The sequence below is a fragment of the Cricetulus griseus genome, chromosome 2, assembly GCF_003668045.3.
Source record: "Cricetulus griseus strain 17A/GY chromosome 2, alternate assembly CriGri-PICRH-1.0, whole genome shotgun sequence".
NCBI classification, from domain to species: Eukaryota; Metazoa; Chordata; class Mammalia; order Rodentia; family Cricetidae; genus Cricetulus; species Cricetulus griseus.
The window spans coordinates 151085886-151111442 of NC_048595.1; the positions used below are offsets into that span (position 1 = coordinate 151085886).

A 25557-nucleotide genomic window follows, 5' to 3' on the forward strand; every position below is an offset into this window, starting at 1 on the left:
CTGAACTGAACCACATAGACACTCCAGCTCTTCTCCTTGCTAATTCGTGTAAATGATGAGACCTTTCCAAATGTTTCTCAGCTTTTCCCCATCTTCATATGATGACGATAGCACTTAAACTATAGTATTAAAAACTGACCTCAAAGTGACTCAGTAGGAGTTTCACAAATATAGTTACCATATTTGGTGATGATGAGGGTCTCTCTATAGTCTGTCCTGTTTGATTGTAAGGGTATACTCACCATTAGGAACAGAGACCAGATGAAATTGACTTCATCTAAAAGCAAAGCAGAGGCGGAGCTGGTTCCAGATGTGCAGTAATCTTTGGCATCTCCTATGGACCTCTTTCTTCTGCTTCTTGGCTCTTTGTGGGGAAGTAGGAAGGAAGCAGCCAGCAGCAGAGAGGATCGAAACAAACAGGGCTTCTCCTTGCCTTTTCCTTAGCTAGATTGACTGCTCCTCTTGGTTGCTTTGACTAAGGTGACCTAGGCTGCAGAGTGCCCACTGGGATGGGTTAGGCAGGCAGTGCTAACTGACCATGCAGTCACTGTTACAGCCTCTCAGCTCTCTTGCTGTGGCCTGGAAGCAGCCATGGCCAGTAGAGCCAGGAGATGAATGGAACAGTGCTCCAATAAAACCTGATTATGGGTACTACAGTTGAATTTCCAATTAACCTCCCATTATGAAATTTCTTCTGTGACTTCCTATTAACTGTTCTAAAAGTGAAGCCATGCTTAGTGCCTGGCTCATACCAAAACCCAAACAAATACCTAAACCAAAACCCCAAACCTGGGAACTTGATCATAGCCTAGTTTTGTTTGGAGTACTAAAGAGCTAGGGGTTGCTGTACTGTGGATAACATGTGTTTTGTATCTGGTGTTAAAGCAGCTGTCTGGGCAGGCTGGGTCCTCCACGGTGTCTTAATATTGAGCATGAAAGCATGTGCTCAGTTCCCAGAAAGGTAGACGGCGTTGGAATGAACATATACAGATGACATTGCTCTATTATCAGTCCAAGAGGAGACCGAGGCAAGGGATAGCTCTTCTGTTTTCTGTTTTGTTTTTGATATTTTAAGTTCTCAAAAATGACATGTTCCGTGGGATTTCTTAGGTTTATGCTATAGGTAAGAACATAGAAACCCTATTGATAAGTGTTAGAGCTAAACAGAATTCTAAGAACATGTCTACTTGATAGACACAGAGAATTGTTTAGAAAGCTAGGTGAAATCCATAGGGTGTTAGATTTGGTTTAGATAGCATGTTGCAGGCTCCTCATCATCTTCCTTTGTTATGCCTACAGGATGCTGTTCAGTAGTGAAAGGTATTCCTGGAACTCTTTTATCCGTACTTAGTTTGATGATTCTATTTGGAACGAAAGTTGGGACAAAGCAGACAGTTCATTTGTTCTGCTGTGTGTGTGTGTGTGTGTGTGTGTGTGTGTGTGTGTGTGTGTGTGTGTGTATGTACTTAGAGAAGCTTCACTTATTTGCAAGGTTTCAATTTTCCTTTTTATTTTTAAACATGACTCAAAAGAATAGCTAAAATTATTCATGTAAATACTGAAATATAGAGTCGTCTGCTGAATTTTTCTTCCCCCTTTTTTGGTTTCATATTTTTATGTTCCTTTGTAAGAATTATGACTATTTCCTCTTTGAAACAAAGATTTGCCAATTTTCATTAAAGGATATCAGATTAAAAAGTGGACATTTTTGGTACTTAGAAAGAGTGATTTGCAGCATTTAGCACCTGAGAATGTTTTACATTTGAAATTCAGCAGTATATCTTCTCCTGAATGACTGTATCTTGTTATCCTGTTCACCTTTTATCTGGGTAGTGTCAGTTTTACCGCCTTTCTTCTTCCTCTTTCTTGGTTGTAAGTTAAGTTGCCTCTCTGACTCACTGCTGTAGCCTGGGTCAGAGATTTAGAGCATTTTCTGAATAAATGAATGAATTGGTATGTAGGAAAAAAATCTATGAAAACCATTTAAAAATTGTCATCCAAAGAGTTACATTTCCATCCTATAATCCATGCTAACTTACAGAGCCGACCTGTGTTGCCAATCTGAATTTGATGATGACCCAGCACTTTTCACATAAAGCAGTATTTTTAGCCTGTGTTGTCATGGTATCATATTTAAGCACCAGGATTCTGACTGAGCATCAGCTTGTGTGGATCTAAAGAACTGCCCTTTGCAGCTAGTCGCATCTTTTGGGGTTACACTCTCAACAGTGAGGGTTAGAGCAAAGCAAGTTAGTGAGATCAGGATAGCAGGACATCTTTGAACATGGTGCCAATGTGGGTCATAACTTTGGTGAGTGATTGGGGTGCATTGGGAAGTGAGCACATTGCTTTATCATTGGATTGGAACAAACGTAATTTGTATTCTAGTTTAGATTTTTGTGGAAATGACGTGTGAACCATGCAGTGAGGTTTAAGGGACCAGGCCCAGGATGGGCTAAGGCGTAGGCTCAACCTGTGGGCTAAACCCCTTTAGGGGTCAAATATCAGATATTCTGCATGTCAGATATTTACATTATGAATCACAACAGTAGCAAAATTAAAGTTTTGATGTAGCAACAAAATGATTTTGTGGTTAATGGTCACCACAACACTAGGAAGGTTGAGAACCAAAGGCTTTTCTACACTTGCAGAACTGTGACTGAAACCGACAAGTCTGAGTATTCCACCATTGACAATCTAGAAGTCAAAAGAGGCAGGAAGCTAAAGGGACAGATTTCTCATTGGTCAGGATTCAGTCTTGGCATTTCCCAGCTTTGCTGAGGTTAGCAGAATTTTGGGAATGCCCTGGGGTCACCATCAATCACATGTACAGTGTGTGAAAAGCAGGTGATTGTGGAAGCCAGGTGTGAACTTAAAGAGAAGCCTGTCCAGGTAATGTTTATTGAAGTCAGGTTGTTACGTAACACTGTATGCTACATCTGGTTAACACCATTTGCAAATCAAAATTATTGTCAAGAATAAACTATTAACTAGAAGGATTTGAAGTAGATTTTCTTTTTTGTTTGTTTTGATTTTTTTATTACTTTTAGTCTCAGGAAGTGGCCAGGATGGTATGGCTACCTCAAAAACCCCTTTAGCGGGGAGTAATGTGTTAGACACTAGAATGAAGGGAGAGAGTGGAAACCCCACTCCACATTGTGTGGCTGCACCTGGAATGATGATTTTGGGTTCAGGAGTTGTGGCAGATGGGCACCATTCATACTATGAGAGCCTTGGGAAAAGTGTGCCAGCCCGACTGAGAGGCAGTGTGGAAACTTTACCCTTTTGGCTTCCCCTCTTTGTGCTATCACTACCTATAGATATGTGGTCTCTCTGCATATGGCAGAGGACTTACAAATTATTCTTCTGTTTGAATTTGAGGCCCAATTCAGGGCACCCTGTTGAGAGTGTCATAGGCAGGAGGGTGTGTGGGGGCACCAAGCACAGGAGTAGCCACTCTTAGGTTCAATAATTCACTAGAACAAATGACAACTTGGGAAAGTGCTGTACTTACCAACCAATACTGTTTTTTTTTTTTTTTTTTTTTTTCCCCCCGAAAAGGTAAGAATTGAAACTGTGAATGGAGGGTGCACACATGAAGCAGTGTGGGGGTTTCCATTGCCCTCCAGAATGTGGAGCCCTTCTGCATCATTGTTTTGTACTAAGGATCATACTGCCAACTGTGGGAGCCTAGTTGGCCAAGTAGGTTAGATTGGTCAGTGAGTCCTAGATCTTGTCTCTGCCCCTTCCTTCCCTGTGGGGATTATAGCCACACCCATATTGTTATGTGGATGCCAGGATTAATTAACTCAGGTCCTCATGCTTGTGAGGCAAGGCAGTCACTTCACTGGCAAGACTGTCCCCCTTGCCCTGCTGTCTAATATTTGGTTATAGCCATTCTTGCCTATTTTTCATGGTTACCTTCATTGTTGCTAAATTATATGGAAAAGTGTTGTTGACTGTGTCTGTGAAAGTGTCTTGATCATAGTTGCATCTATTAGGGCTTTTTGACTTTAATTTTATAATTTTTTGAATCTGAGACATGATATGCTTTGTAGTTTCACATGATTTTTATGCTTTTATGTATTCCTTTTCTTCCATTTTTGTACAATGTAAATGTTGCACTTTTTTTTTTTCTTTCTGGAAGTTGGTAAGGGAGGAGGGCTGTGGATCTTTTTGCCTTCTGAATGAATTAAAGGATTCTTCAAGGGTACAACTGAAGATCAGTGGTGTCCAACCAGATTGGCCATGCTTTCCTTCCTTCCTTCCTTCCTTCCTTCCTTCCTTCCTTCCTTCCTTCCTTCCTTTTTCCCCCTCCCCTCCCCTCCTCTCCCCTCCCTTCTGTTCCCTTCCTCTTCTCTCCCCTCCCCTCTCTTTATCTCATTCCTCAAATTTTTTCCTGTCCTGGGCCAGCAAGAAACTTGCCTCATTTAAAATGTAATATGAATACCCTTTCCATGCGTAATTAGCCTAGGGGAGCAGTTATTCCTCTGAGATGAACTCTCCTCTATTGAACACACTGTGGGGAGAACTAATTGACTTTTAAAAACTGATCCATTAAGTATGGCTTGAAGAATTAACCAAGTTTTCCAGTGTAGTTTTGGTAGTAAAAGATTCCTACGGGGTGTGGTGGTGGTGGTGGTGGTGGTGGTGTGTGTGTGTGTATGTGGTATGGACTTGTGCTCTGATCCTTTAGTCCCCTCTGTGGTGAATCAGCATTCACTACAAACACAGGTGAATGCTAGTGTAGTAGTTTTTACCTGAGGATTACAAAGGATAATTAGTTTTCTTTTTGGTTTGTTTGTTTGTTTTTGTTTTTTTGAGACAGGGTTTCTTTGTGTAGCCTTGGCTGTCCTAGAACTCACTCTATAGACCAGACTGGCCTCGAACTCATGAAGTTCTGCCTGCCTCTGCCACCTGAGTGCTGGAAGAATAGATGGAGAAAGAAGGGCATGAGGGAAGGAAGAAATATAGTCTGGAAGGTGGCCTGGGCGTTGCTAATACTGAATTTTAACTTAGACTGATGAAAGTGCAAACTGTTTACTTGGGTTTGTTTTCTGGAATTCTAACACAGGGCAGTCCCTTGTCACCCTTCCAACCATTGTGCCTTTTCTACACAGCCTTAGTCAGGAGAGCACAGTTTGTTTCTGGCTGCTGTAATCCATGGAGGGGGCTGCACAACTCTTTCCTGTCCAGCCTGGGTAGCAGCTCCCAATTTGTGTGAGCTGGAGCTGTGGAAAACTGGAAGTGGATGGGTGGAGTCTGTAACCTGTGCTTAGCAATCACTGGATTTCATTCTTCTGTCTTAATGATTTGCAGAAGTTATTCTCCTGTGAATTTGAGAATCATTACATCGATCAATGTGAGGGAATTTAAACTAACTTGACAGTTGTTTGAATATACTCCCCTCCCATTTTACGTAAGTGAAACACTCAGTGTTGAATTAATTTTTTAAACTTCTTGGAACTGGAAACTGGCAGTGCTAGGGAGGCAGGCTGTGTATCTTTTGCCTTCTGAATGAGTTAAGTTCTAGACATTTTTCAAGGACATGGCGGCTCCTTTTAAGTTTGACCAGAGAAGGGTTTAGTTAATCCTATACTATCCAGCATGTGAGAAGGAAGTCACTTGGTATTTTCGGACTGCTGTCAGCACATCTGATGGAAGAGGGGAAGGCCTCCCTGAGGAGGAGGTGTATTAGTAGAGTGAGTAGGAAATAGTAAGGCTAGGGACAGAACAGTGGCTGTTTGTGTGGTGACAGCATTGGGACATTCCAGGGGCAGACTGGGCAGAGAATATGAGGCTGAATACAGAACAGAAAAGTACCGTGCGTGTGTGTGTGTGTGTGTGTGTGTGTGTGTGTGTGTGTGTGTGTGTGTGTGTGTGTGTGTGTGTGTGTGTGTGTATGTAGACTCTAAGCAGCTTAAAGGAAATGAAACAAAGCTGAGGTTAGATAAGCTGTCTGGAGCCAGTGCAACTGATCCCCCAGGCCAGCTCAAAGATTTTGTTTTATCTTGAGAGTAGTGTGAAGCTATTAAGGATTATTATTATTATTATTATTATTATTATTATTATTATTACTCCACCCCTAATGGTAAGGCAGACAGAATAGTGAGTGAGAAGTTGGCTTTGGATGCTACACTGTGCTCAAAAGGCAGAATGGGTGGAAACATTTTCTCACCCTTTGCTGTCTGAGCATACACAGAGCTTAAGAAAAGTCCAGTTGGCTAGGGAGGAGTCTGTGAGATGTTCAGCGGGTAAAGTGCTTTCAAACCAGCAGAAACTATATAAAGGTGGAAGGAAAAAAAAAAAAAAAGATTCTCCAAGGTTATTCTTTGGCCTTCACAGGGACACTGAGGCACTACAATTTTAAAAATTGACAAGGATGCCCAGGTACCCAGGGAGACTACATAACTATATCCTTTTCCTGGTAACCAGATAGGAAAACAGGCTGAGTTGAACCTTCTGGAAAGGATCGAGGGTAAATCCTAAGTTTCTGGCTTCAGCACCTTGCCTGTTGGAAGTTTTGTGACTCTGACCTTGGAGACAGAAGGGGAGGATGCTAGAGACATGCTGAATTGCAGGTTAGCCATCCGTATAGGACATTAGGAGATAGTTACCTGGATTTGTAGCCAAAGGAGAGAAATATGTTAACACTTCAGATAGTAGCTGGAGTGAGCTGGAGGGGACAGAGGACCAGGCTTAGGGATTTTTTCATACTTCAAAGTCACATGGAGGAGAATGATCCAACAAGGAGAGTGGAAATAAGAAAGTCCAGGGAGGTGATGGAAATGACAGAAATCTTGAAGGCAGTGAGGGAAGAAACTGTGAAAGGGAGAGATTGATGCTAAGAAGTCAAGTAAGATGGAGCCAGAAAACTTCCATCCTATTTAATGATATGGGAATCACTAGTGTGACATTGGAGAATCTGTGCTAGGTAAGCTGAAGTCATAGGGCAGTGTATAGTTTGTAAGTTGTGAGTGGGAAGTTAGAAGTGAAGCCAAGAATTCTGCTAAGAATTGTACCTGGGGGCTGGAGAGATGGCTCAGAGGTTAAGAGCACTGGCTGCTCCTCCAGAGGTCCTGAGTTCAATTCCCAGCAACCACATGGTAGCTCACAACTATCTATAATGAGATCTGGTGCCCTCTTCTGGTGTGTATGCATACGTGCAGGCAGAACATTGTATACATAATAAATAAAGCTTAAAAAAAGTCCCTGGAGGGGTGGGGAAGGGGCTCTTAGAGATTAAGAGCAGTGTTCACTGCTCTTCCAGAGGATCCAGGTTCAATTTCTACCACTCACAAGGCATCTCACAACTGTCTGTAACTCTAGTTCCAGGTGATCCAATGCTCTCCTCTGGTCTCTGCAGGCAGCAGGCACATATGTTGTGCACAGACATAAAAGGAGGTAAAATACTCATATGCGCCGGGCATTGGTGGCGCACGCCTTTAACCCTAGCACTCAGGAGGCAGAGGCAGGCAGATCTCTGTGAGTTCGAGGCCAGCCTGGTCTCCAGAGCGAGTGCCAGGATAGGCTCCAAAGCTACACAGAGAAACCCTGTCTCGAAAAACCAAAAAAACAAAACAAAACAAAAACTCATATGCATATATGTATATCTATATGTATCTATATCTATATCATCTCCTGTGAAGAGAGGAAGCACCACAGAGCAGGGCTGGCCATGAGGAAAAGCAGCAGTGAAGGCAGTGTGACAGGAGGAGCAGGTGGAAATCTAGGAGGAATGTAGGTGGGTGGTGGTGGTAGGCTCTCAGGACAATTTCCTGCTGTTGGTTTTGGGTTTCCTGTGTAGTAAGGCTAGGAGGACCTTGAATCTAGTAGAATGGGTTTAAGGGCAGAGAAGTTTGAGGCAGTTGTTTTGGACACAGGGAAGCTGTGATGAGCCTTAGCACCTCTGTGGCTGCTCTTGCTGTCAGGGAGGGAGAGCAGCCAAGAAGGCTTTCCTGCCAGATCAGGGTTGTGGAAAGACTGAGTAGCAAGTGTGGCCAGGAGAGGACTTCCATGAGGAGCTGGGTTTGGAGTGATAGGGAGGCAGGTGGTGGGTGTGTCAATCAACTCATGTGGCTATAATGAAACACCTTAGCCAATTCAACTTACAAAGAGGTGAAGTTTGTTCTAATGGTTCTAGAAAATCCATCACAAGGTTGGGTGTTTCCATCACGCTAAGCCTCTGTGGAGAGCAGCCAATCGTGAAGGCACATGGAGGAGCAAGCAGCAGGCCCGCTTTATGTGTCAGGAAAACTGAGAAGGCAGGTGGGTTCCCGATTTTGAGACTGCACCCCAATAACCTGAGGACTGCTTGTGAGACTGTACTTCCTGAAGGCCACACCTCTGGGCAGCATTGCCCTGTAGCTGTGGATCAGTGGGAGGTTTGACCTACACAGCGAGCTGGGGGAGTAGAAAGAAGAGAAACAGAGTCTGAAGAAATCAGTGACTAGACAAGCTAGAAGAAGAGGAAGTGCATTCTCATTCTGTTCTTCCGGTGCCCAGGTGATTTTCCCATAGCTGGGGCAGGAGTCGGCATGGCTATGTCTTACTTGGTGTCTGTATCATTGCCATAGTTGGTGTTATCTTGGCTACTTTATTTGCTTTACAATGATGCTGCTTGCTCTTATGTGTTGAGGTACACTAAGTACATGGAGGGATGCTCCTTTTTGTGTGTGGGGTGATGTGCTGGTTTAATAACATCCTTTACTGATTCTTGGGTGCCCTGCTGGCACATAGTGGAGTTAAACAAGCAGAGCCCATGCAACAGGATTTTAGAGTTGGTGTCTGGCTGGCTGCTTGCAGGCCACAGAGATCTTTCAGCAGGAGTGTAGAGGTGCCTGGGAAGGTGAAACAGGTTGAGATCACAGCAAGGCACCCTGTAAGAATGGGCGTTGGATATAGCATGCAGGAGCTAGGTTTCCAGGAGTGAAAGAGGGAGAGAGACTCTCATCGTGATCCAGGGCTGGGCACTGGAGCCCATTGGTTGTAGCTAAGATTGAGCTGCTGGGGAGGCCTCCATTGATGGAGCTGGAGGTTGTGATTGCATCCTGAGGGCTCTGGGGAGCAGGATTGTTGTTGCTTGACTTTTTTTTTTTTAAATGGGGCAAGGATTTGATAATCTTGCAGTTGGTAAAACAGATCTGCTTTCCCCTTTTTGAGACTGAGAATTTGAAGGCTTATATAACGTTCTCTTCGCTTATTTCTTCATTGATATACATTATCATTCATAGTCATGGATTTCCTTTCACTCTTTCAGTAGTTAGTTGAATACAGTCTGCACTGATCAAATTCAGCCTTCAAATCACCCCTTTCTGACTGCTGATTAATCACTCTCAGCAGTGGTTCTGGCGTGTTCCCTGACCAGCAGCATCGAAACACTGGTGATGTAGGCATGTTCTTGGGACCCTGTGTGGACCTAGAGAAATGCCAAGTTTGGGAGGAATGGATTAAGAAGCCCTAGGTTATCCTAACGTGTTAGGGCTGCTGTTGCAGAAAATGCGTGGCTGGGGACCAAGGAAAGGAATAGGCCAGCCCTGGCTGAGAGGCCTCATGGACTTGTACCTGACAGGTGTTTGGTGACAGGTGCGGTCCATGGCCCAGTGGATGTGGGCCTTGGGTCTTGTGGTCTCAGGTCATATCAGGTTGATATTAATAGTCTCTGAGTCCACGTTACAGGTTTGTTCCCTGCTTGTAGCTAGGGTGGCTGTTAGTCTCAGCAGCTGCTACTTTGATAGTGACTGTCAGCTTAGTTGTCTACTGTGGTGTTAATTTGCCATGCACAAATCCAATTTATTTTTTTAAAATAACTTTTAGAAGTATTCTCCTTTACCAAAACTGTTATTATCATTACAGGCAGTTTCTTGCAATTCAGAATTTACTCTCCTTGTGGTAAATATGTTACTGATTTAAAGTGATGACTCAGAGCTGTTTTCTTCACTTACCTCACTACACAGATATTCTGCCACCTTTGTGAAACTAGGGAAGAAAGACATTTTGTGACAATGCTTATTTAACTATTGAAGAATATAGATGGAGGAGGAGGTCAACTGTCTTAGTTAGGGTTCCTATTGCTGTGATGAAACATCACCACCAAAAAGCAAGTTGGAGAGGAAGGAGTTTATTACACTTTCACATTGTAGTCCATCACTGAAAGAAGCCAGGACAGGAACTCAAACAGGGCAGGGACCTGGAGGCAGAAGCTGATGCAGAGGCCATGGAGGTGTTCTGCTTACTGGCTTGCTGTTTATGTTTTGCTCAGCCATCCTTTTTTAAAGAACCCTGGACACCAGCCCAGGGATGGCACCAACTACAATGGGCTGGGCCCTCTCCCATCGATCATAAATTCAGAAAATTCCCTACAGCCTTGCCTACAGCCCAGTTCTATGGAGGCATTTTCCTTTCCTTTTTTCCCCTGTCCTTTTTATTTATTCTTTCACACCATGCATCTCCATCCCAATCATTTCCCCATCCCTTTGTATTCACCCTCTCCCCCTCAAAATAAAATAAAATTTAAGAGGAAAAAGAAAAGAAAAAAAGAGAAGAAAACAATCTATCTCATCATAGAAGCTATAGTGTGACACAGTGAGTCACTCACTAAACCCTTTTGTCTGTGTGTCTTTACTTGTGAGGGTTCACTGCAAAGAGTCATTGGTCTCTTCCAGGCTTCTGGTTTCTGATACACTATCGATGCTGGGCCCTCACTGGAACTCCTCTTGGTTGTTCTGTTGCTGCCCTGTGTCGTGGAGATCCTACAGCTCTCAGTCTGCAGGACCAGTCCAGTCCCTTCATGTGCTTCAGTAGATGACTGATGGGGTGGATATTGGGTGGACCAACTCATAACCCTGGTTCTGGGCCTGGGTAGTTGCAGGGTTGATCAGCCTGGCAGCTCTCCTTTGTCCTCACCACTAGGGTGAACTCTCCTGCATTGCCCTGGCTAGTTTACCCCTTGTAGCAATGAGTAAGGGTCAGAGCCAGTTCTCCTGCTTTCATGCCCTCAGGGTTGGCTCTCCCAGACCTGGACCATCAGGGCCAGTTCTACTGTGTTGCACAGGCTGGGGCCACTCTCCCAAGATCTGCAGCTGATGAGGGGCAGGGCCAGCTCTCCTGCTGTTATGACCTCAGGGCCAGCTCCCCCACCTGCCTCAGGCGTTGATGGGGGTAGATGGGAAGAAAGGGCATCTCTCCTCACCCATGCAGCCACATGACAGATGTGTAAAGGGGACAGCTCTCCCATGCTCACAACTTCCTGGCTGGCTTACCCACACCTCCATCAATGGGGTTGCCCATATTGTGCTGCCCAGGTGGGGTACAGGGCCTGGGGAAACATTTCTTAATTGAGGCTCCTTCTCTCAGATGACTCTAGTTTGTGTCCAGTTGACATAAACCTAACCAGCACATTAACCCGTAGGGTATGGTCATGGTTAAGATTAGTCTGCAAGGAATAACCAGATCTGTATTGTTTAGGCTGGCCCTGATTTAACTACTGTCATTCTTACATCAATGAATTGGCTACTGTCTTGTAACTTTAATGTGGCTGGCCTAGCACAGCCTGCTCAGGAGCTCTGCAGATAGCTCGGATTATAAAGAGGGTGAAATAGGAGTGGGTGAACAGATTTCTGCACTGGTTCTGACTGATGCAGAGAATGCGTGGTGTGGATGTTTCAGCAAACGTGTGTGCCTAGTTTATGCCAAGATCCATTTCATAAGCAGGAAACTGATACTCAAAGGAGTGCTGACTGCCCAGGATGACAGAGAAGCTGGGAAGCACATCCCCTGTCTCAAAACCCTACCAGGCCAGGGCCCATAAATGAGGTGGCCCCGTGCGTCAGTTGTGGCATGCTCTTGTTCCATGGAGTGTTCTCCAAACAAAGAAGCTTTGAGAATAGTTACCTATTTGTTGTAATATTTTATATAATATTGTATGATAATATGGCATCAAATTGATAGTATTATAATTATAATGTCATTACCTGAAGGTCATATTTAAGTCTATCCTAGGAAACCAGAACACAAGCTAGTTTGTTCAGTTGTCTCTGGTGCCTTCTTTACTCTGTCTCATATCTAGACCATCAAACCTTGAGTCACTGACTCCTCTTCAGAATGGTTTAAATGTTTTATTTGCTTATGAAGATTTAAGATAGAGTGAAAAAAATTAAAGATGCAGAAGCCACTTGGAAAGTTCGCTGCTTGCTCTAGATTCTACTTGCTCTAAATTAATTTCATTTATTAATTAGAGCTCCAATGACGTCTATAAATTGCTTATCTTAGAACAGTAAAAAAAAAATGTCATTAAAATTGGGGCCATTTTCATTTCCCAGAAGGGAACATTGGATGTGGGATTTCATGGCTTGTGTCCAGTAGGCTTTTGGAGGTACTCTCTCCCTTCCTCTTATCCTTTCTTCACTCCAGTTTTGTTCCTTCAGTGTCCCACAGCCCTCTCCTGTCTTCCAGTGAAATGCTTTTGTGCCCTGGCTTTCGTTTTGCTGTTGGAAGGACTATTCCTGGGATGATAATGCTGTGACTCAGGATTCTAGAGAATTCATTAATTTGTTGTCATTTACCATTTGTCTTTCTTCAAGCACTCTGTCTAAATAGTCTCAAATAGTCTCTGTCTAAATAGTCTTTTGATTAAGATTCTGAAGGGCCAAGTGAGGCTGGCCCTGGGCCGAGGGCCACATGTGGGCTCCTTTAATTACTGAATGACTTGGCGTTAAAGCTGAGGCCCTCGAATGGTTTGTTCCCCTCTACTCTGTCCAGCTGCTTCATCTTTCAGAACTTGGAGCTACAAGAAGAACTAGGGACCAACCAAGCAGGGGTGATGGGGTGGAGGGGTGATCTACCCACAGTGGGAAGGCTGCAGGGTTGTCAGGAGTGCAGTCAGCCTGAGTGATTAGCAGCATGTGGCCATGAGGAAGCAGCCTCTAAAAATAGCCGGTGAGCAGTCCACAGTCAGGTCCAGTTTCAGCTCCAGAGCTCTTGGCCAGGCAAGACTGGTAGTCACGGTTCTAGCAGGAAAGGGCATGCTGGGTGGCCCATACCTCCTGGGAGCACCTTAGGTTTTTCCCGACAGTATATTTTATGCATGGATTGAAGAAATCAAAATGACTGAGGATAAAGGTATATGCCTGTTGGTTGGATTAAAAGGGGGCTTAGAACTGACAGCTTTCTTGCTTATTTTCAGCTGTGCTCTGTTCAGATGTTTTTGGCTAAGTGTTTTGTGCCTTCTACATTTTCTTTCCTGAGTTTCTGGAGAGGTCGACTTTTCACAGTGCCTGGGTTTTCATGGAATAATCCAACTTCAATCTGAATAGGTTTTGCTGTTCTAACTTAGACTGTCTCAAAATATTCTACTACCACAAATCATATTTTATAAACTTCCATACTCTGATGTGTCTGTTATAATGAACCTAAAGAATTGTGTGTTCAGATTTCTTATAAAAATATGGGAAACTTAGGGGCTATGTAAGTCTAGTTTTGTATTAGTGAGCATGCTTGGTTTGAGCAGGCTTACCTTATATGGAAATTGACCTACTTCATGTGAAGCAGAGGGTAAATGAAAAACAAAATAGAAGACATGAGAATTTTGTTTCTTAGATTGATGGCTTCATTTCTTTAATATGTTGCATTTACTTTTTTGTATACCTTTTTTTCTTTATAAGCAATATTTCTTTATTTCTTTATGTCTTTTTGTTAGTTTAAAACATGTATTGGATAGGTATATTGAAACTCCATGTAAGGAACTGCTGTTTTAGAACTTTAAATGCTCTGTTTAATACCAATGTGAATGCCCAGCACAGTGTCCACTAACAGTTATCCATGAATGGTTTGTAGTTTACTTAATGCCCAGTCAGTCACTGATCAGCAGGCAGTGGCCTTTTGTTCCTTGCCCTTTTGGAGAGTCTTTTCTGACTGTTGGGGCTGAGCCCGCATAGTAATGTTCTCTTCAGTACTGTGCGGGAACATTTTCTTATGTGGACATCATTTTGATGAGGCAGCATGGAAGAAAGTGAAGGCCATTTCATTTTCATTTCAGAAAATGAGTTGCCATATTCCTAACTCTAGCAAACCTCATTGGTGACTGCAGTTTGGATATGGAGTCGGAAAATAAGATGAAGACAGACTTAGATTTATTTTGATCTAGGGAAATAGCAACAAATGCTGAATGTTCTTCCAGAATATTTTTGTGATAACGTCCTGGTTTTGAATTTGTTTGTGGAGTTTGAAACCCTTGGGAAGGGTTTGCTTTATCACACCTCCTTCACTTGAGTCAGGAAAACCGATCTGCCCCTGGGACTAGGTACACCGAAGGCCAAGCACATGTTGTAGGCTTCAGAAAGGGGCTCTTAAGAGAGATCTGGGTCCTTAGCTACTGTCTGGTTTTCCTCCTGAGCATGCTCAAAGGAAAGATGTGAAGTGCAGAGAGAGTCTCCTATGACTAAATGCTTTTATCCTTTATGGAACTAACAAGTATTAATAGTAAGAAGGTTAATGATGCTAGAGTAACAAGCTGTTTGACATTGTAAAGGGATAAAGTATTTTTAACAATTTCCTATTTTAGTTAATGAGGAGCAATAGAAAAGATGGTGACTGTGGCAATGTCCAAGAGCGATTAAGATAAAAACCCAGCTTATTGTAGCCTTACCATTCTTTTTAAATGGAAGTTTAAATTTGAGATGATTTTCACTTTTTAAAAGATTTATTTTTGTTTTTTATGAGTGTGTGCACATGAGTTCAGATTCACACAGGGGTCATGGTCTCTAGTACTTATAAGTCATAAGCAACCACATCAATCATTAAAATAACACTAAATAAGCTGTCACTGGAATTTTTCAAAATAAGGGAAGAAATTGCTAAGTTCTGTAGGACAGGAGGGCCCCACAAACTCAGAGGCAGTGTTTGGGATTGGGTTTACTACACTTTTATAAACATGAGGACATTTCCCCTAAGCTATATGGGAAATAAATCTCTCTTACTTTTATATAACATACAAATACACACATGCTGGAGAGATGGCTGGGTGATCAGAAGTGTATACTGCCCTTGTATTCAGTTCCCAGCACCCACATCAGTGGCTTACAACTGCCTGTAACTCCAGTACCAGAGGAATCCAATGTCACTGACCCACATGGTGGCTCACAGCTAGCCACAACTCCAGTTCCAGGGCATCTGATGCTCTCTTCTGACCTTCTCAAGGACCAAGCCCCCAGATGATGCACAGATGTACATGCAGACAAAGTATTCATATACATAAAATAAAATAAGTCTGAAGAATAGTCTTTTAATAGGTACAGTTTCAATTTTCTTTTCTTTCTGAGCAATGCACTGGAAGTATTGGTTGCCTGAAGGCACTAGTGTTCTTTTCTCTGAAGTCTGTGTGGAGGTAGAAGGCAGGTGGAGATGGAAGTCATGGGGTTCAGCCCTCATTAGACACACAGAGCTTAGGAGCAGAGGTCAGAGGTCATTTTCTGAGTTCTACCCAATGTGCAGTGCTGATGTGGATAAACGCCTTCATCTTTCCCCTGTAACAGATGACAATTCCTATCCCTGAGAATTCAGGAGTTCTCAGGCAGGCAGGGCCCCTTGTAAGGAGTATTTGAGATATTTGAGAGAATTGTAATCCTGGGACCTACCTGCCTTTGGGCTGGGGGGATAGGGCATGACAAATGATTTACCATACGAGGAACAGCCATACAGAATGAACAATGTCCTGCTTAAGCTTCTGGAAACACCTTCTGCAGAAACATGGGCCAGTTGCCATGAGGGCCACACGTGGCATTGCTTGTGGCAGCACTGTGGGAAGAACCATCATGCCAGGTAGTGTCCTGCTGTGTTGGTAGGGTGGAGAAAAGTTACCTTTACTGATGTGGCATTTGGGGATAGCAGGTAATTAAGTATGTTTACTTACAGTTGTGGGATATAACATTCTTTTAAAGGAGAAATTTGCATATGGCAATAACTTCTTAAACAGTATTGACTATTTTATAACTGCCAATGACTTTCATGAGTTCTGTTTATTTTGACCGTCAGAAGAATATTTGTAGGAGAATATAAGGAACACAAAGCATAGCAAAACCATGATAAATGACACTTGGGGAGCAGCAGTTTACAGCGCTGCTTCCTGCATTGGGGCCAGTTGGCAAGGCCTGTTTCCTGCCTCCCCACACCCTGCTGGGTCTCCTGAAGGAGGAAGGTGGAAGTGTGCTGTGTCAAAGCATCTTTTGTCTGTGATTTATGTTTCTGTGCCCCCTCCCCTCACCCACCTTCCCTCAAGACTGAATGATTGCAGAGGGATTTGTTTCCTTCTGTGGCAGTTAACATGGTTTTGAGTAGTATACTGTATAAATAGGGTATGGAATGAGATCCATCTATATCTCTGATTTCATTAACTAAGGCTGTAGGCTGGGTTTTTGATTGTGTATTGCTGTGGGTTGAGAAGAGACATCCCTCCGTAAGAAAATAGCCACTCACCAGCACCAGGCAAAGGCAGCATCCAGTGAAGGAGCCGGCAGAGCCAGAGGGCACCACAAAGATGAGATAACTGTTCAGGGATTAGGAAGCCATGCAGTAAAGAAAGCCACAGAAGTGGAAGGCCAAACAGAGTGTCTGTCCCAGTGCCCATGACACTTGCTAAAGACTTGGGATATTGTATCAAAGTGAAAGCTGAATAGCTTTGGCTAATTATAGAGTTAAATTTTTGGACAATGCAAGATAACAGTGAGTAAATATACTGGGGCCAGTATTTTTCCTCATACAGGATGATAAGAACATGAAGTTTATTCGTCCTTATGACATACCAGTGTCTGCTATTTAGCACAGGAGGCAGGGCACATGTGGCCATTTGGACACAAAGGTGTTCCCATGAAGACTGTTTTTGACAAAGGGCTTAGAAAGAATGTATGTGTTGTGCTATCACAGCTAAAAAGCAAAACAAACCCCCCAAACCCAATAGCCCATCAAGAATTTCCTTCCGTTCAAAATTAAGATTATTTAAATATGGTAATTGAGTTTAAGCAGAAACTTCATTGTGTTCAAAGTCATTATTTTGTGTAATGCACTTTGGGGATTTAAGTAAAAACTGTTTCTAAAATGATCTGTCAAATCATTGTCAAAATAAAGGTGGCATTCAGCCAAGTATTTTCTTCTGTGGTGACACCTTACATTTTTCTTTCTCCAAACAGAAGGAAAGCATGGAGGACACAAGAATGGGAGGAGAGGAGGAATTTCCGGAGGCTCCTTCTTCACGTGGTTCATGGTCATTGCCTTGCTGGGCGTCTGGACGTCTGTGGCTGTTGTGTGGTTTGACCTTGTTGATTATGAGGAAGTTCTAGGTAAGAATTAGGCTACGATCTCTCTAGTGAATTTGTAAGAGGGAAAGTTCTTGGTAATCTCTAGAACTTGTTATTGCCGGTACCTCTGGTATTATTATTATTGGCTGTAGCTTTTCATTGATTCTTGATAAAGTGAAAGAAAAGAGAGCATTACTAGGGCTGCCTGGGAGTAGTGACCTTAATTTTGATGATTTCTATGTAGGCTCCCTATTTATTGTGGTATATGGAAGCTTCCATCAAAACAAATTTTGTTAAATTCATTTTCACTATTTTCTGTACTTTATATTTTCGATTCAAGTTTGTCATGAGTGTTGAGAATTCTAGATCATGAACTGCTTCCTTTAATGGACTTAGATCTCAGATAGCACCTCATTCTATGTAGCCCAGGCTGGCCTGGACCCTATAGAGATCCTCCTGCCATGGCTTCTAGTGTTAGGGTTACTAAAGTGAGCCTCAATGGCTGACTTGCAAAACCTTTCTTTAGCCAGAGTTTATAAGGAACTCCTGCCATGGAGCTGTGTGTGCACATGGATGAGTGTGTACACATGGATGTGTGTGTGCACATGGATGAGTGTGTGCACATGGATGTGTGTGTGCACATGGATGAGTGTGTGCACATGGATGTGTGTGTGCACATGGATGTATGTGTGCACATGGATGAGTGTGTGCACACGGATATGTGTGTGCACACGGATGAGTGTGTGCACATGGATGTGTGAGTGCACATGGAGGTATGCGTGTGTACATGGGAGGTGTGTGTGTGTCTATGGATGAGTGTGTGTACACGGATGTGTGTGTGCAGATAGACAGATAGACATGTGAGTGCTAAGGTGACTGTGCTGCCAACCGTGTGGCCAGGTGGGTGGGGCATCTCCACATTCTTTGAGGAAGTTCCTGGGGATACTTCTAATAGTGTCTCACTTTCTTTTCCCCTTTTCCTCTCTCTTACCACAATCACTAAAGTTTTCATTTTTTTTTTTTTAATTTATGTACCTCTGTGAGTGTCTGCCATGTGTAGGTACCCACAGAGGTCACAACAGAGCAATGGATTCCTTGGAGCTGGAGTTATGGGTGGTCAGAAGCCACCCGATATGGGCTTGGAACTGAGTCTGGGTTTTCTGGAAGAGCAGAAAGCCCTCTTGGACACTGAACCATCTCTCTAGCCACACTGAGGTTTTAAAAATGATTTGTTTTATATGAACTTTTTCATTTTTATTTTTTAAATGGATAGAAACAGCAAAAATTATATATTGTAAACATTTGAAATTCTACAATTCCTTGGTTTTAATACATCCAACATTTTGCCTAATCATCATCATCTAATTTTAGAATGAGTCTATTACCCATTCTTCCCCAGACATTACTCCTCTCTCAACATTTTGACTATCTGGGATTATTTTGGGTGTTCTGAGCATAGCATATACATGCGTGTGGCCTCTTGAGTTGCCTGCTTAGCATCACTATGTGTGTAAGGTTCAGAGTAATACTCTATCATATGGATATACCACACTGTTTATCTAGCAGTTTTGATAATAATCATTTGGTTTTCACTTTAGGCAGTTAAGAATTATGGCCTCCCTCTTTAATAATCCAGTTAAGGACATGGACTGGTCAGTAAGAAAAATACACACTTGTTAATGTTGTGTTGAAGACCCATCCTCTTCCAGCAGACCTCTTGTGCCAGTCATAGATTGTTCCTGTTTTTCTGAGGGGAGAGAAGAACAAAGAATAACACAGTATTCTTGCATATGATCTGTCACTTACTGATTTTTTATTACCTTAAGGGAAGTGTCTCCAAATAGGTGAATAAATTAAAAGAATTTTAGCTTGACATAAGCAAAAATATGACTTCATTACCTTACAGTATTGTTGCTAGGAAATCTGTGCACCTTTAATGATAAGTAACAATCTTCATGTTTTTGTATGCATGCAGCCAGAGCCAAGGACTTCCGTTATAACTTATCAGAGGTACTTCAAGGTAGGCTATTGGAGATGCATTTTAAGTGTACTGCATCTGTCTCTAAGACCTCATCCTTATTATACTAATTTAGTCATTTACATCAAGAATGTAAGTGGCAGGACCAGCTTCCCTGTGGAAGGCTCTCAGGAAGGAGTCAGCCTTGAAAATGATGTTAAAGTACTATGCTATAGGTAGCCTTGATGTACAGGTTATTACTTTCATTTTCTTAGCTGAAGGATGACATCATCATGCATTCTTACTGGTTTTCTTGTGTGTGTGTACTAAGTGGACTTTTGTATAGCAACAACTGGAGCCAGGGATCTGGGAATTTTTTCCTGTCTGCCCTGGGCAATCCTTTAATGGACTTGAAATTAAAGAACTGGAAACAATGTTTATTGCCAACTGTTTTTCATAAGAATGCTATATTCTTACTCTTTAAAATATTGCTGTGTACTGTTTTTTTCCACAGTTCTTGTCCAGTGATGATTTATAAACCATGTTGATTTTGGAATAATTTTTGTGTATAGACTGTAGACCCACTTGAAATACTAACCCTGTAGACAGTCCCCCTGAAACCATTAGCAGAGCACAGCCAGTGTTGAGTAAGGTTGAGTGAGCCCGGCTTCTCATGTTTCTCTTTTCAGCCTTCCCCCTTTTTTCCTTAAGTAATGGATGTCAGTGTCCAGGGCATTTTTAAGTGGGTGACCATAAATTTTTCACTTATTTCAGGAAGCCTCCAGTTTTACATACTTTACTTCCAGGACAGCCTGTCCCTCTTAGGCTAATGCATGCTTTTTCTGTTGTGATTTATTGTTAACCATCAATCAATTTATTCTTTACTCTGTAATTATGCTCTCTGTTGACTTACTTATATTTGATCTTTATTTGAAACTTAGCTTGTGTTTATTGTTGATAGGTGAAGTTTTACATCTTAAAGACATCACATTTTATGCAATTGTTTGGCTGTTAGAAATGGGTTGTTTTTAATATATATATGTTCCAATTTTTATGGAAAATATTTTGAAGAGAACAGTAAAATTATTGTGAAGTTATAGGATCAGATATTCCCAAATCTTTAGGGAAATTATCCTCTCACTTGTATGTTAGAGTTTGTTAGCGGCATACTTCTTTAATCTGTAGGTGATGCACCAGTGGGTTCCGGTGATTTTTTCTTACAGTTCTGGTCTGCAGGAGTCAAAGGAGAGGAAATAAGTAATATTTATGGTGTCTAAAAACTGCAGTGAGAGATGGTTCATTATTAAGTTTGTTTTCTCTTTTCCTGTGTGTATCGTTGCTCTCCTGTTGCAGGAAAACTAGGAGTCTATGATGCAGATGGTGATGGAGACTTTGATGTGGATGACGCCAAAGTTTTATTAGGCAAGTACATTGCTTTCTTTCTTGTTGTTAGAAGGAGTTAGACACTGAAGTCAAAAGAATATGTTTAATATTCTTTAATGATATATATATATATATGTATATATAATGTATGCATAATAAAGTACAATAATAAAATTATTATTAGTTTACTAATTATCCACAGCAACTGTAAGCATTTAATGCAAGTTATTTTTCAACTTAATATTTCATTTTTGTTGATATACTAGATGATCACTTTTCATTTTGACTTTTCAAGTTGCTTTTTATAAATAACTGAGCATGTAGTTCTTACATATCAATTTTTAATAATTATAGCTTCATATTTATTTTTGGATTTAAACATTTCATAGTCTGAACTTATTGTTCAGAGATATAATGTCCTCATGTGTTTTCAAATGAGGAACAGATTTTTTAAAAGCATCATTTGACATTATTTATGCTGACTTTATGATGTAAATTTCTTCCTTCAGATACTGATTAGGTCAACTTTGTTTAGCATTCCTATTGAAAGCAGATGGGGCATGCTCAGTGTAACATGAGCTTATATGAAAATGTACATTTCTCACGGCTGACATAAGCTAAGATTGAAATAAAACCACAGCAGTAAATATCTTTAATGCCCTATTTGTATTTAAAATTTTACATTAAAATATGAACTAGTGGTCTTCAATCACATTTCCTTTTTTTTTTTTTGTTATAGGCTTCTTTCTGCCTTTGTAATTACATTACCAGCTAGGTGTTTCTTAAAATGAAGATTTTTATTTCCTCATAGTGCTGATTTGAATATGCAGATTTTGTAACCTGTTATTTCTGGTTTTGATCAGCTCATTTCCTTTTTCTTAGTATGAAGTAATATGTACTTAATCTTTATACCAAATTATTTAGCAAAGCAGTACTTATGGCCTGATATTTTATATGCACTAAGTTTAATAGCCTGCTAGATAAACTGTTCTGTGTATTTATGATCTTGAAGAAATAGAAAGATGCTATAGCCATTAAGCATCTTTCTATAGTTAGATATCACTTCCCTTCAAAAACAATTCTGAACATGAACTTGTTGGTTATGGTCAGCTGTGACACAGGTAGTGAGTGACTCAGCCCTACCTGCTGTGTGTTCCTCTTCATGCATAGCAGGAGTTAGTGTTTGCTGTTTACAGTGGGAAGTCCAATGTACAATTTTCATAGTATCTCTTGACTTAATCTTAGTGGCTTTCTTGCTGTAATTCCATCATTTTGTATTTAAATCAGAGTTTCAGTACATACATTAAGCTCTCAGGTGACCATAGTTTTAGGCATGTTAGGGTGATGGTATTGTTGTTTCAAGATACTACTTTAAATGAATTCTGAATAATGAAGCTTTTAGAGGCTAGTGTCATATGAACCTTGCTGCATTATCTTTTTTAACATTAATAACTTTAGTGTGTTTTGGATTTTAGGAACTGTAGTATAAAAATTGCATATAAACGCGTGCACACACACACACACATACACACACACACAGAGAAATTATAGACCCCAAGTCTATACTGCCTCAGTAGACTTGTACAGTTAGGATAGTCATTTGAAATGGAAACTGTGTGGTTTCACATGGGATTTTACGCTTTCAGTATTGGTTATATTTTTGTGTACTTACCCACTACCCAAAATGAAAAATCCATGATGAAGTTACAACTAGAAAACCAGTTTGTTTTGGACGCTAAGAGGTATTCTAAATTGTTTCTCTCTCTCTCTCTCTCTCTCTCTCTCTCTCTCTCTCTCTCTCTCTCTCTCTTTCTCTGCTTCCTTCCTTCCTTCCTTCCTTCCTTCCTTCCTTCCTTCCTTCCTTCCTTCCTTCTTTCCTTTCTTTTCTTTCTCTTAACCACTCTAAGATGTTAGTTAACGCTAACACTGAGAATTGCTGTTTGGAGGTAGACCGGAACAGTGTGAGCAGCTCTATTTGTTCCTTTCATTAGGCTTGTGTGTCAGGAAGTTGATCCTAGTGTGGGAGACCTCCCACTGAAGCTGTCCTCCATACAGGTTTCATTTCTTGCTTGGCTTATAACTTTAAAAGGATGAACTTTAGGCCCATTGTCACCACAAAATTTGAGGCATTTATTGTCTGCACCAGTACAACCCTAGCTCTGCTTGACTTAGATGACTGGGGTCTTTTCTCACACATGAGGGGATTAAAGCCCAGCTGTGCCTCAGTTACTAGAGTTGTCTGCAGTGACTGGTCCAGTGTTGGGGTGCTCTGTGTGATGAGGGAGCAGTCACCGAGCACATTTGAGAAACCAACCTCTGCTTTCCTTCCTGTTGGGATGATACCTTAATCCCTATGAGCATAGTTAGATTAAGGCAGGAAGCCAAGGGGAGTGAGGGAGAGGAGGAGGAGAGAGGGAGGACAAGACAGGACAGGAGAGAGGTACAAATGTGTGTTAAATTTCCACAGACTTGGCATTTGTTTCTTACTTTGGCCCCGACCAGTTGAAGTCTAAATTTGAATCATACTAATTTGTGGAAAGTCTACATATGTGTTGCTTTCCTTTCACATGTTAAGCCCTTCCCACCCCAGGAATTCTAAGTACAGAAGCATGAGTTCATCAAGACCAGTAGCTGTTACTGATTTTACTAATTCCCAGTCTTCTGATACACTTGGAAAATGTACAAATCCTGTATAAATTTGTATTGTTGTGGCCAAATTGTTTAAAATGCAAATGATTTTGGTTTCAGTTTGTTAATGAAACTTACATATGCATATATATATATATATATATGTATATATAACAGCTATTAAAAATAGGCAGTGAGTTTGAAAGACATCAATGGGGCAACAATGGGAGGGCTTGGAGGGAAGACAGAGAGAGGAAAAATAATGTAATTGTATATCAATCTCAAAAAAAAAAATTAAAGGAAAAGAGTGTTTCCCACATACTGTCAGTAGGAAGTGGTCCCAGGACTCAGTGCTGAGAGTAACTTCTTACAGTAGCCTTACCCGAGGGTACACGCTTACCCCTTCATCCTACAGCTAGTACCTAGATGACCCATGTGCTAAGTGCAGAGTGGGAAGAAATGTGAGGAGCATGGAACTCGCCCAGGATTTAATGCACACTCCCTCTGCTGTTCGTTTGGGGTGACTCTTAGGTTCAGAGGAATGACATGCCCAGGATAGTTTTTTTCTGCGGACTGGTTGGTACTCCTGTTCTAACTAACAACTGTAGATACAGAGCTTTGGAGATGGATTGGTTGGTAAACCTCATGTACAAACATGAGGACCTGAGTTTGGATCCTTACAGGTTCAGAAGCTCATTCCACATCAGGAGGTGGAGACAGGAAAATCCCTCCGGCTTTGCTGTCCTGCTCCTCTAGCCTGATCAGTGGTCTCCTTGGTTAGTGAGAGACCCTGTAGTGGGTCACCCTGAACCTGCATGGACTGCCATAGCCAATGAAAATCAATGTGGACCTCAAGGCTTCCCAGCTCAGTACCAGGTCATGAAGAAGATGCTTGACATAAACTTGTGACCACTACATATGCACACAGGGAAGTGTGTGCATGCACACAAACATATACATACACATACACATACACATACACCATTCACAAAACTACAGGCTGTTTGGATCACTGTGCAAATATTTGTTGTTCAGTTCCACCTGCCATACTGAAGAACAGAAGTTTCATATTTTATATATAGCGATGTGAAGTGCTTACAGCACATTGGAAAACAAAATAAATGTTTTCTCTACATGTACAGTGATAGTATTTAAGTTGGGGAGAAGAATCATTCTTACAGTTCTTTAGTGGAAATGCAGATTTTTGTTCAGAGCATTTGCAGGCTTAGGTTCAATGAAAAACAACCGGAGCTTGTTTAAAAAATTAAATACCAACTGCAATTTGTGTGCCCCAATAGTTCTGTTGTCAAATGCAGAAATGTTCACTGTAATTTTTTCTGACTTCAGCTAGTTAGCATTCTGTAGTCTCTTGTGAGGCAGCCCCGCTGGTGGTTGTGCTACATGGAGAAACTGTGTAAAGCCTGAAGCGATCAGTCTTTGGTCACAAAGGGAAAGGCTCTGAGACTCTGAGGTTTATATTCTTCCTGCTGTGACTGCCCTCTGCTTTTCTTCCTCAAACTGCTGAGCTGTTCAGTGTCTAGTGAGTGCACTGATTTGTTATCTCAAGGGTCTTTCCCTGGTCATTTCCTCACTGGAGAAAAACAGGATGATTTACATCTGGATTTCTGCTGTTCAGGGGGCCACGTTTGCCAGCAGTGCTTAGTGAACTGCAGACATCCAGAGACTTTGCATTGGGGCTGAGAGGATGAGGAGTTAGGGATGCCCTCACTGCACCTGGTTGCTAGAGCCTTTCTCCAGTTCTTTAGGCAGGAAGAGAGGATTATCAACAGTTGATTTTAACTATTGAACAGACTTAAAGAGCATGAGTCAGTTGTAAGAGTGTTGTACCACTAATCAACTTAGGTGTTTGATAAAATTACATATCTGAGTGTCTGGATGCCCAGCCGAAGATGCTGTAGACTAATCCTGGTGGCTTGCTTGCTCGGGACACTCATAGTTTACTCCAGGGCGGATGGTCATCACTCAGCAATTTGGAGGTTTGGTCTCTGATATCACCTCTGTTCATTCTTCCTATCACTGTCTACAGAGTTTGGTGACACATTTTACCAGTTTTCCCACCAAAGACTCTGGTGGGAAAAACTGCTGATGAGCTAGTAGGCGTGTCAGTTTGGTGGGGTGGATGGAGACTTGATTTCGAGGTGTGCTTCTTAACTGATTTCTATGCTTTCTACGTTAACCTTCTGTAAATGTGGCCACGATGCATCCCCCTGTTACGACCACTCTGCCTAAGCTTAACTTTTTCCACCTAACTGCTCTTCTTGTTTTCTCTTTCCCTCTTCC

General features: G+C 41.8%; 1 protein-coding gene across 6 annotated transcripts in view; it reads left to right on the forward strand.

The window, feature by feature from the left end:
* Asph (aspartate beta-hydroxylase) overlaps positions 1-25557 on the forward strand; it is a 181376-nt gene that overhangs the window by 16771 nt on the left and 139048 nt on the right. For 2 of the 6 annotated variants that reach the window (XM_027398886.2, XM_027398883.2), the window contains exons 2-3: positions 17181-17330; positions 20599-20667. In XM_027398886.2, the coding sequence (XP_027254687.1) occupies positions 17181-17330; positions 20599-20667 (219 nt within the window). Of the gene's footprint in view, positions 1-12341; positions 13120-17180; positions 17331-19263; positions 19309-20598; positions 20668-25557 lie in introns of those variants that run through there. The other 4 variants (XM_027398887.2, XM_027398888.2, XM_027398889.2 and 1 more) reach the window with 4 other exon arrangements.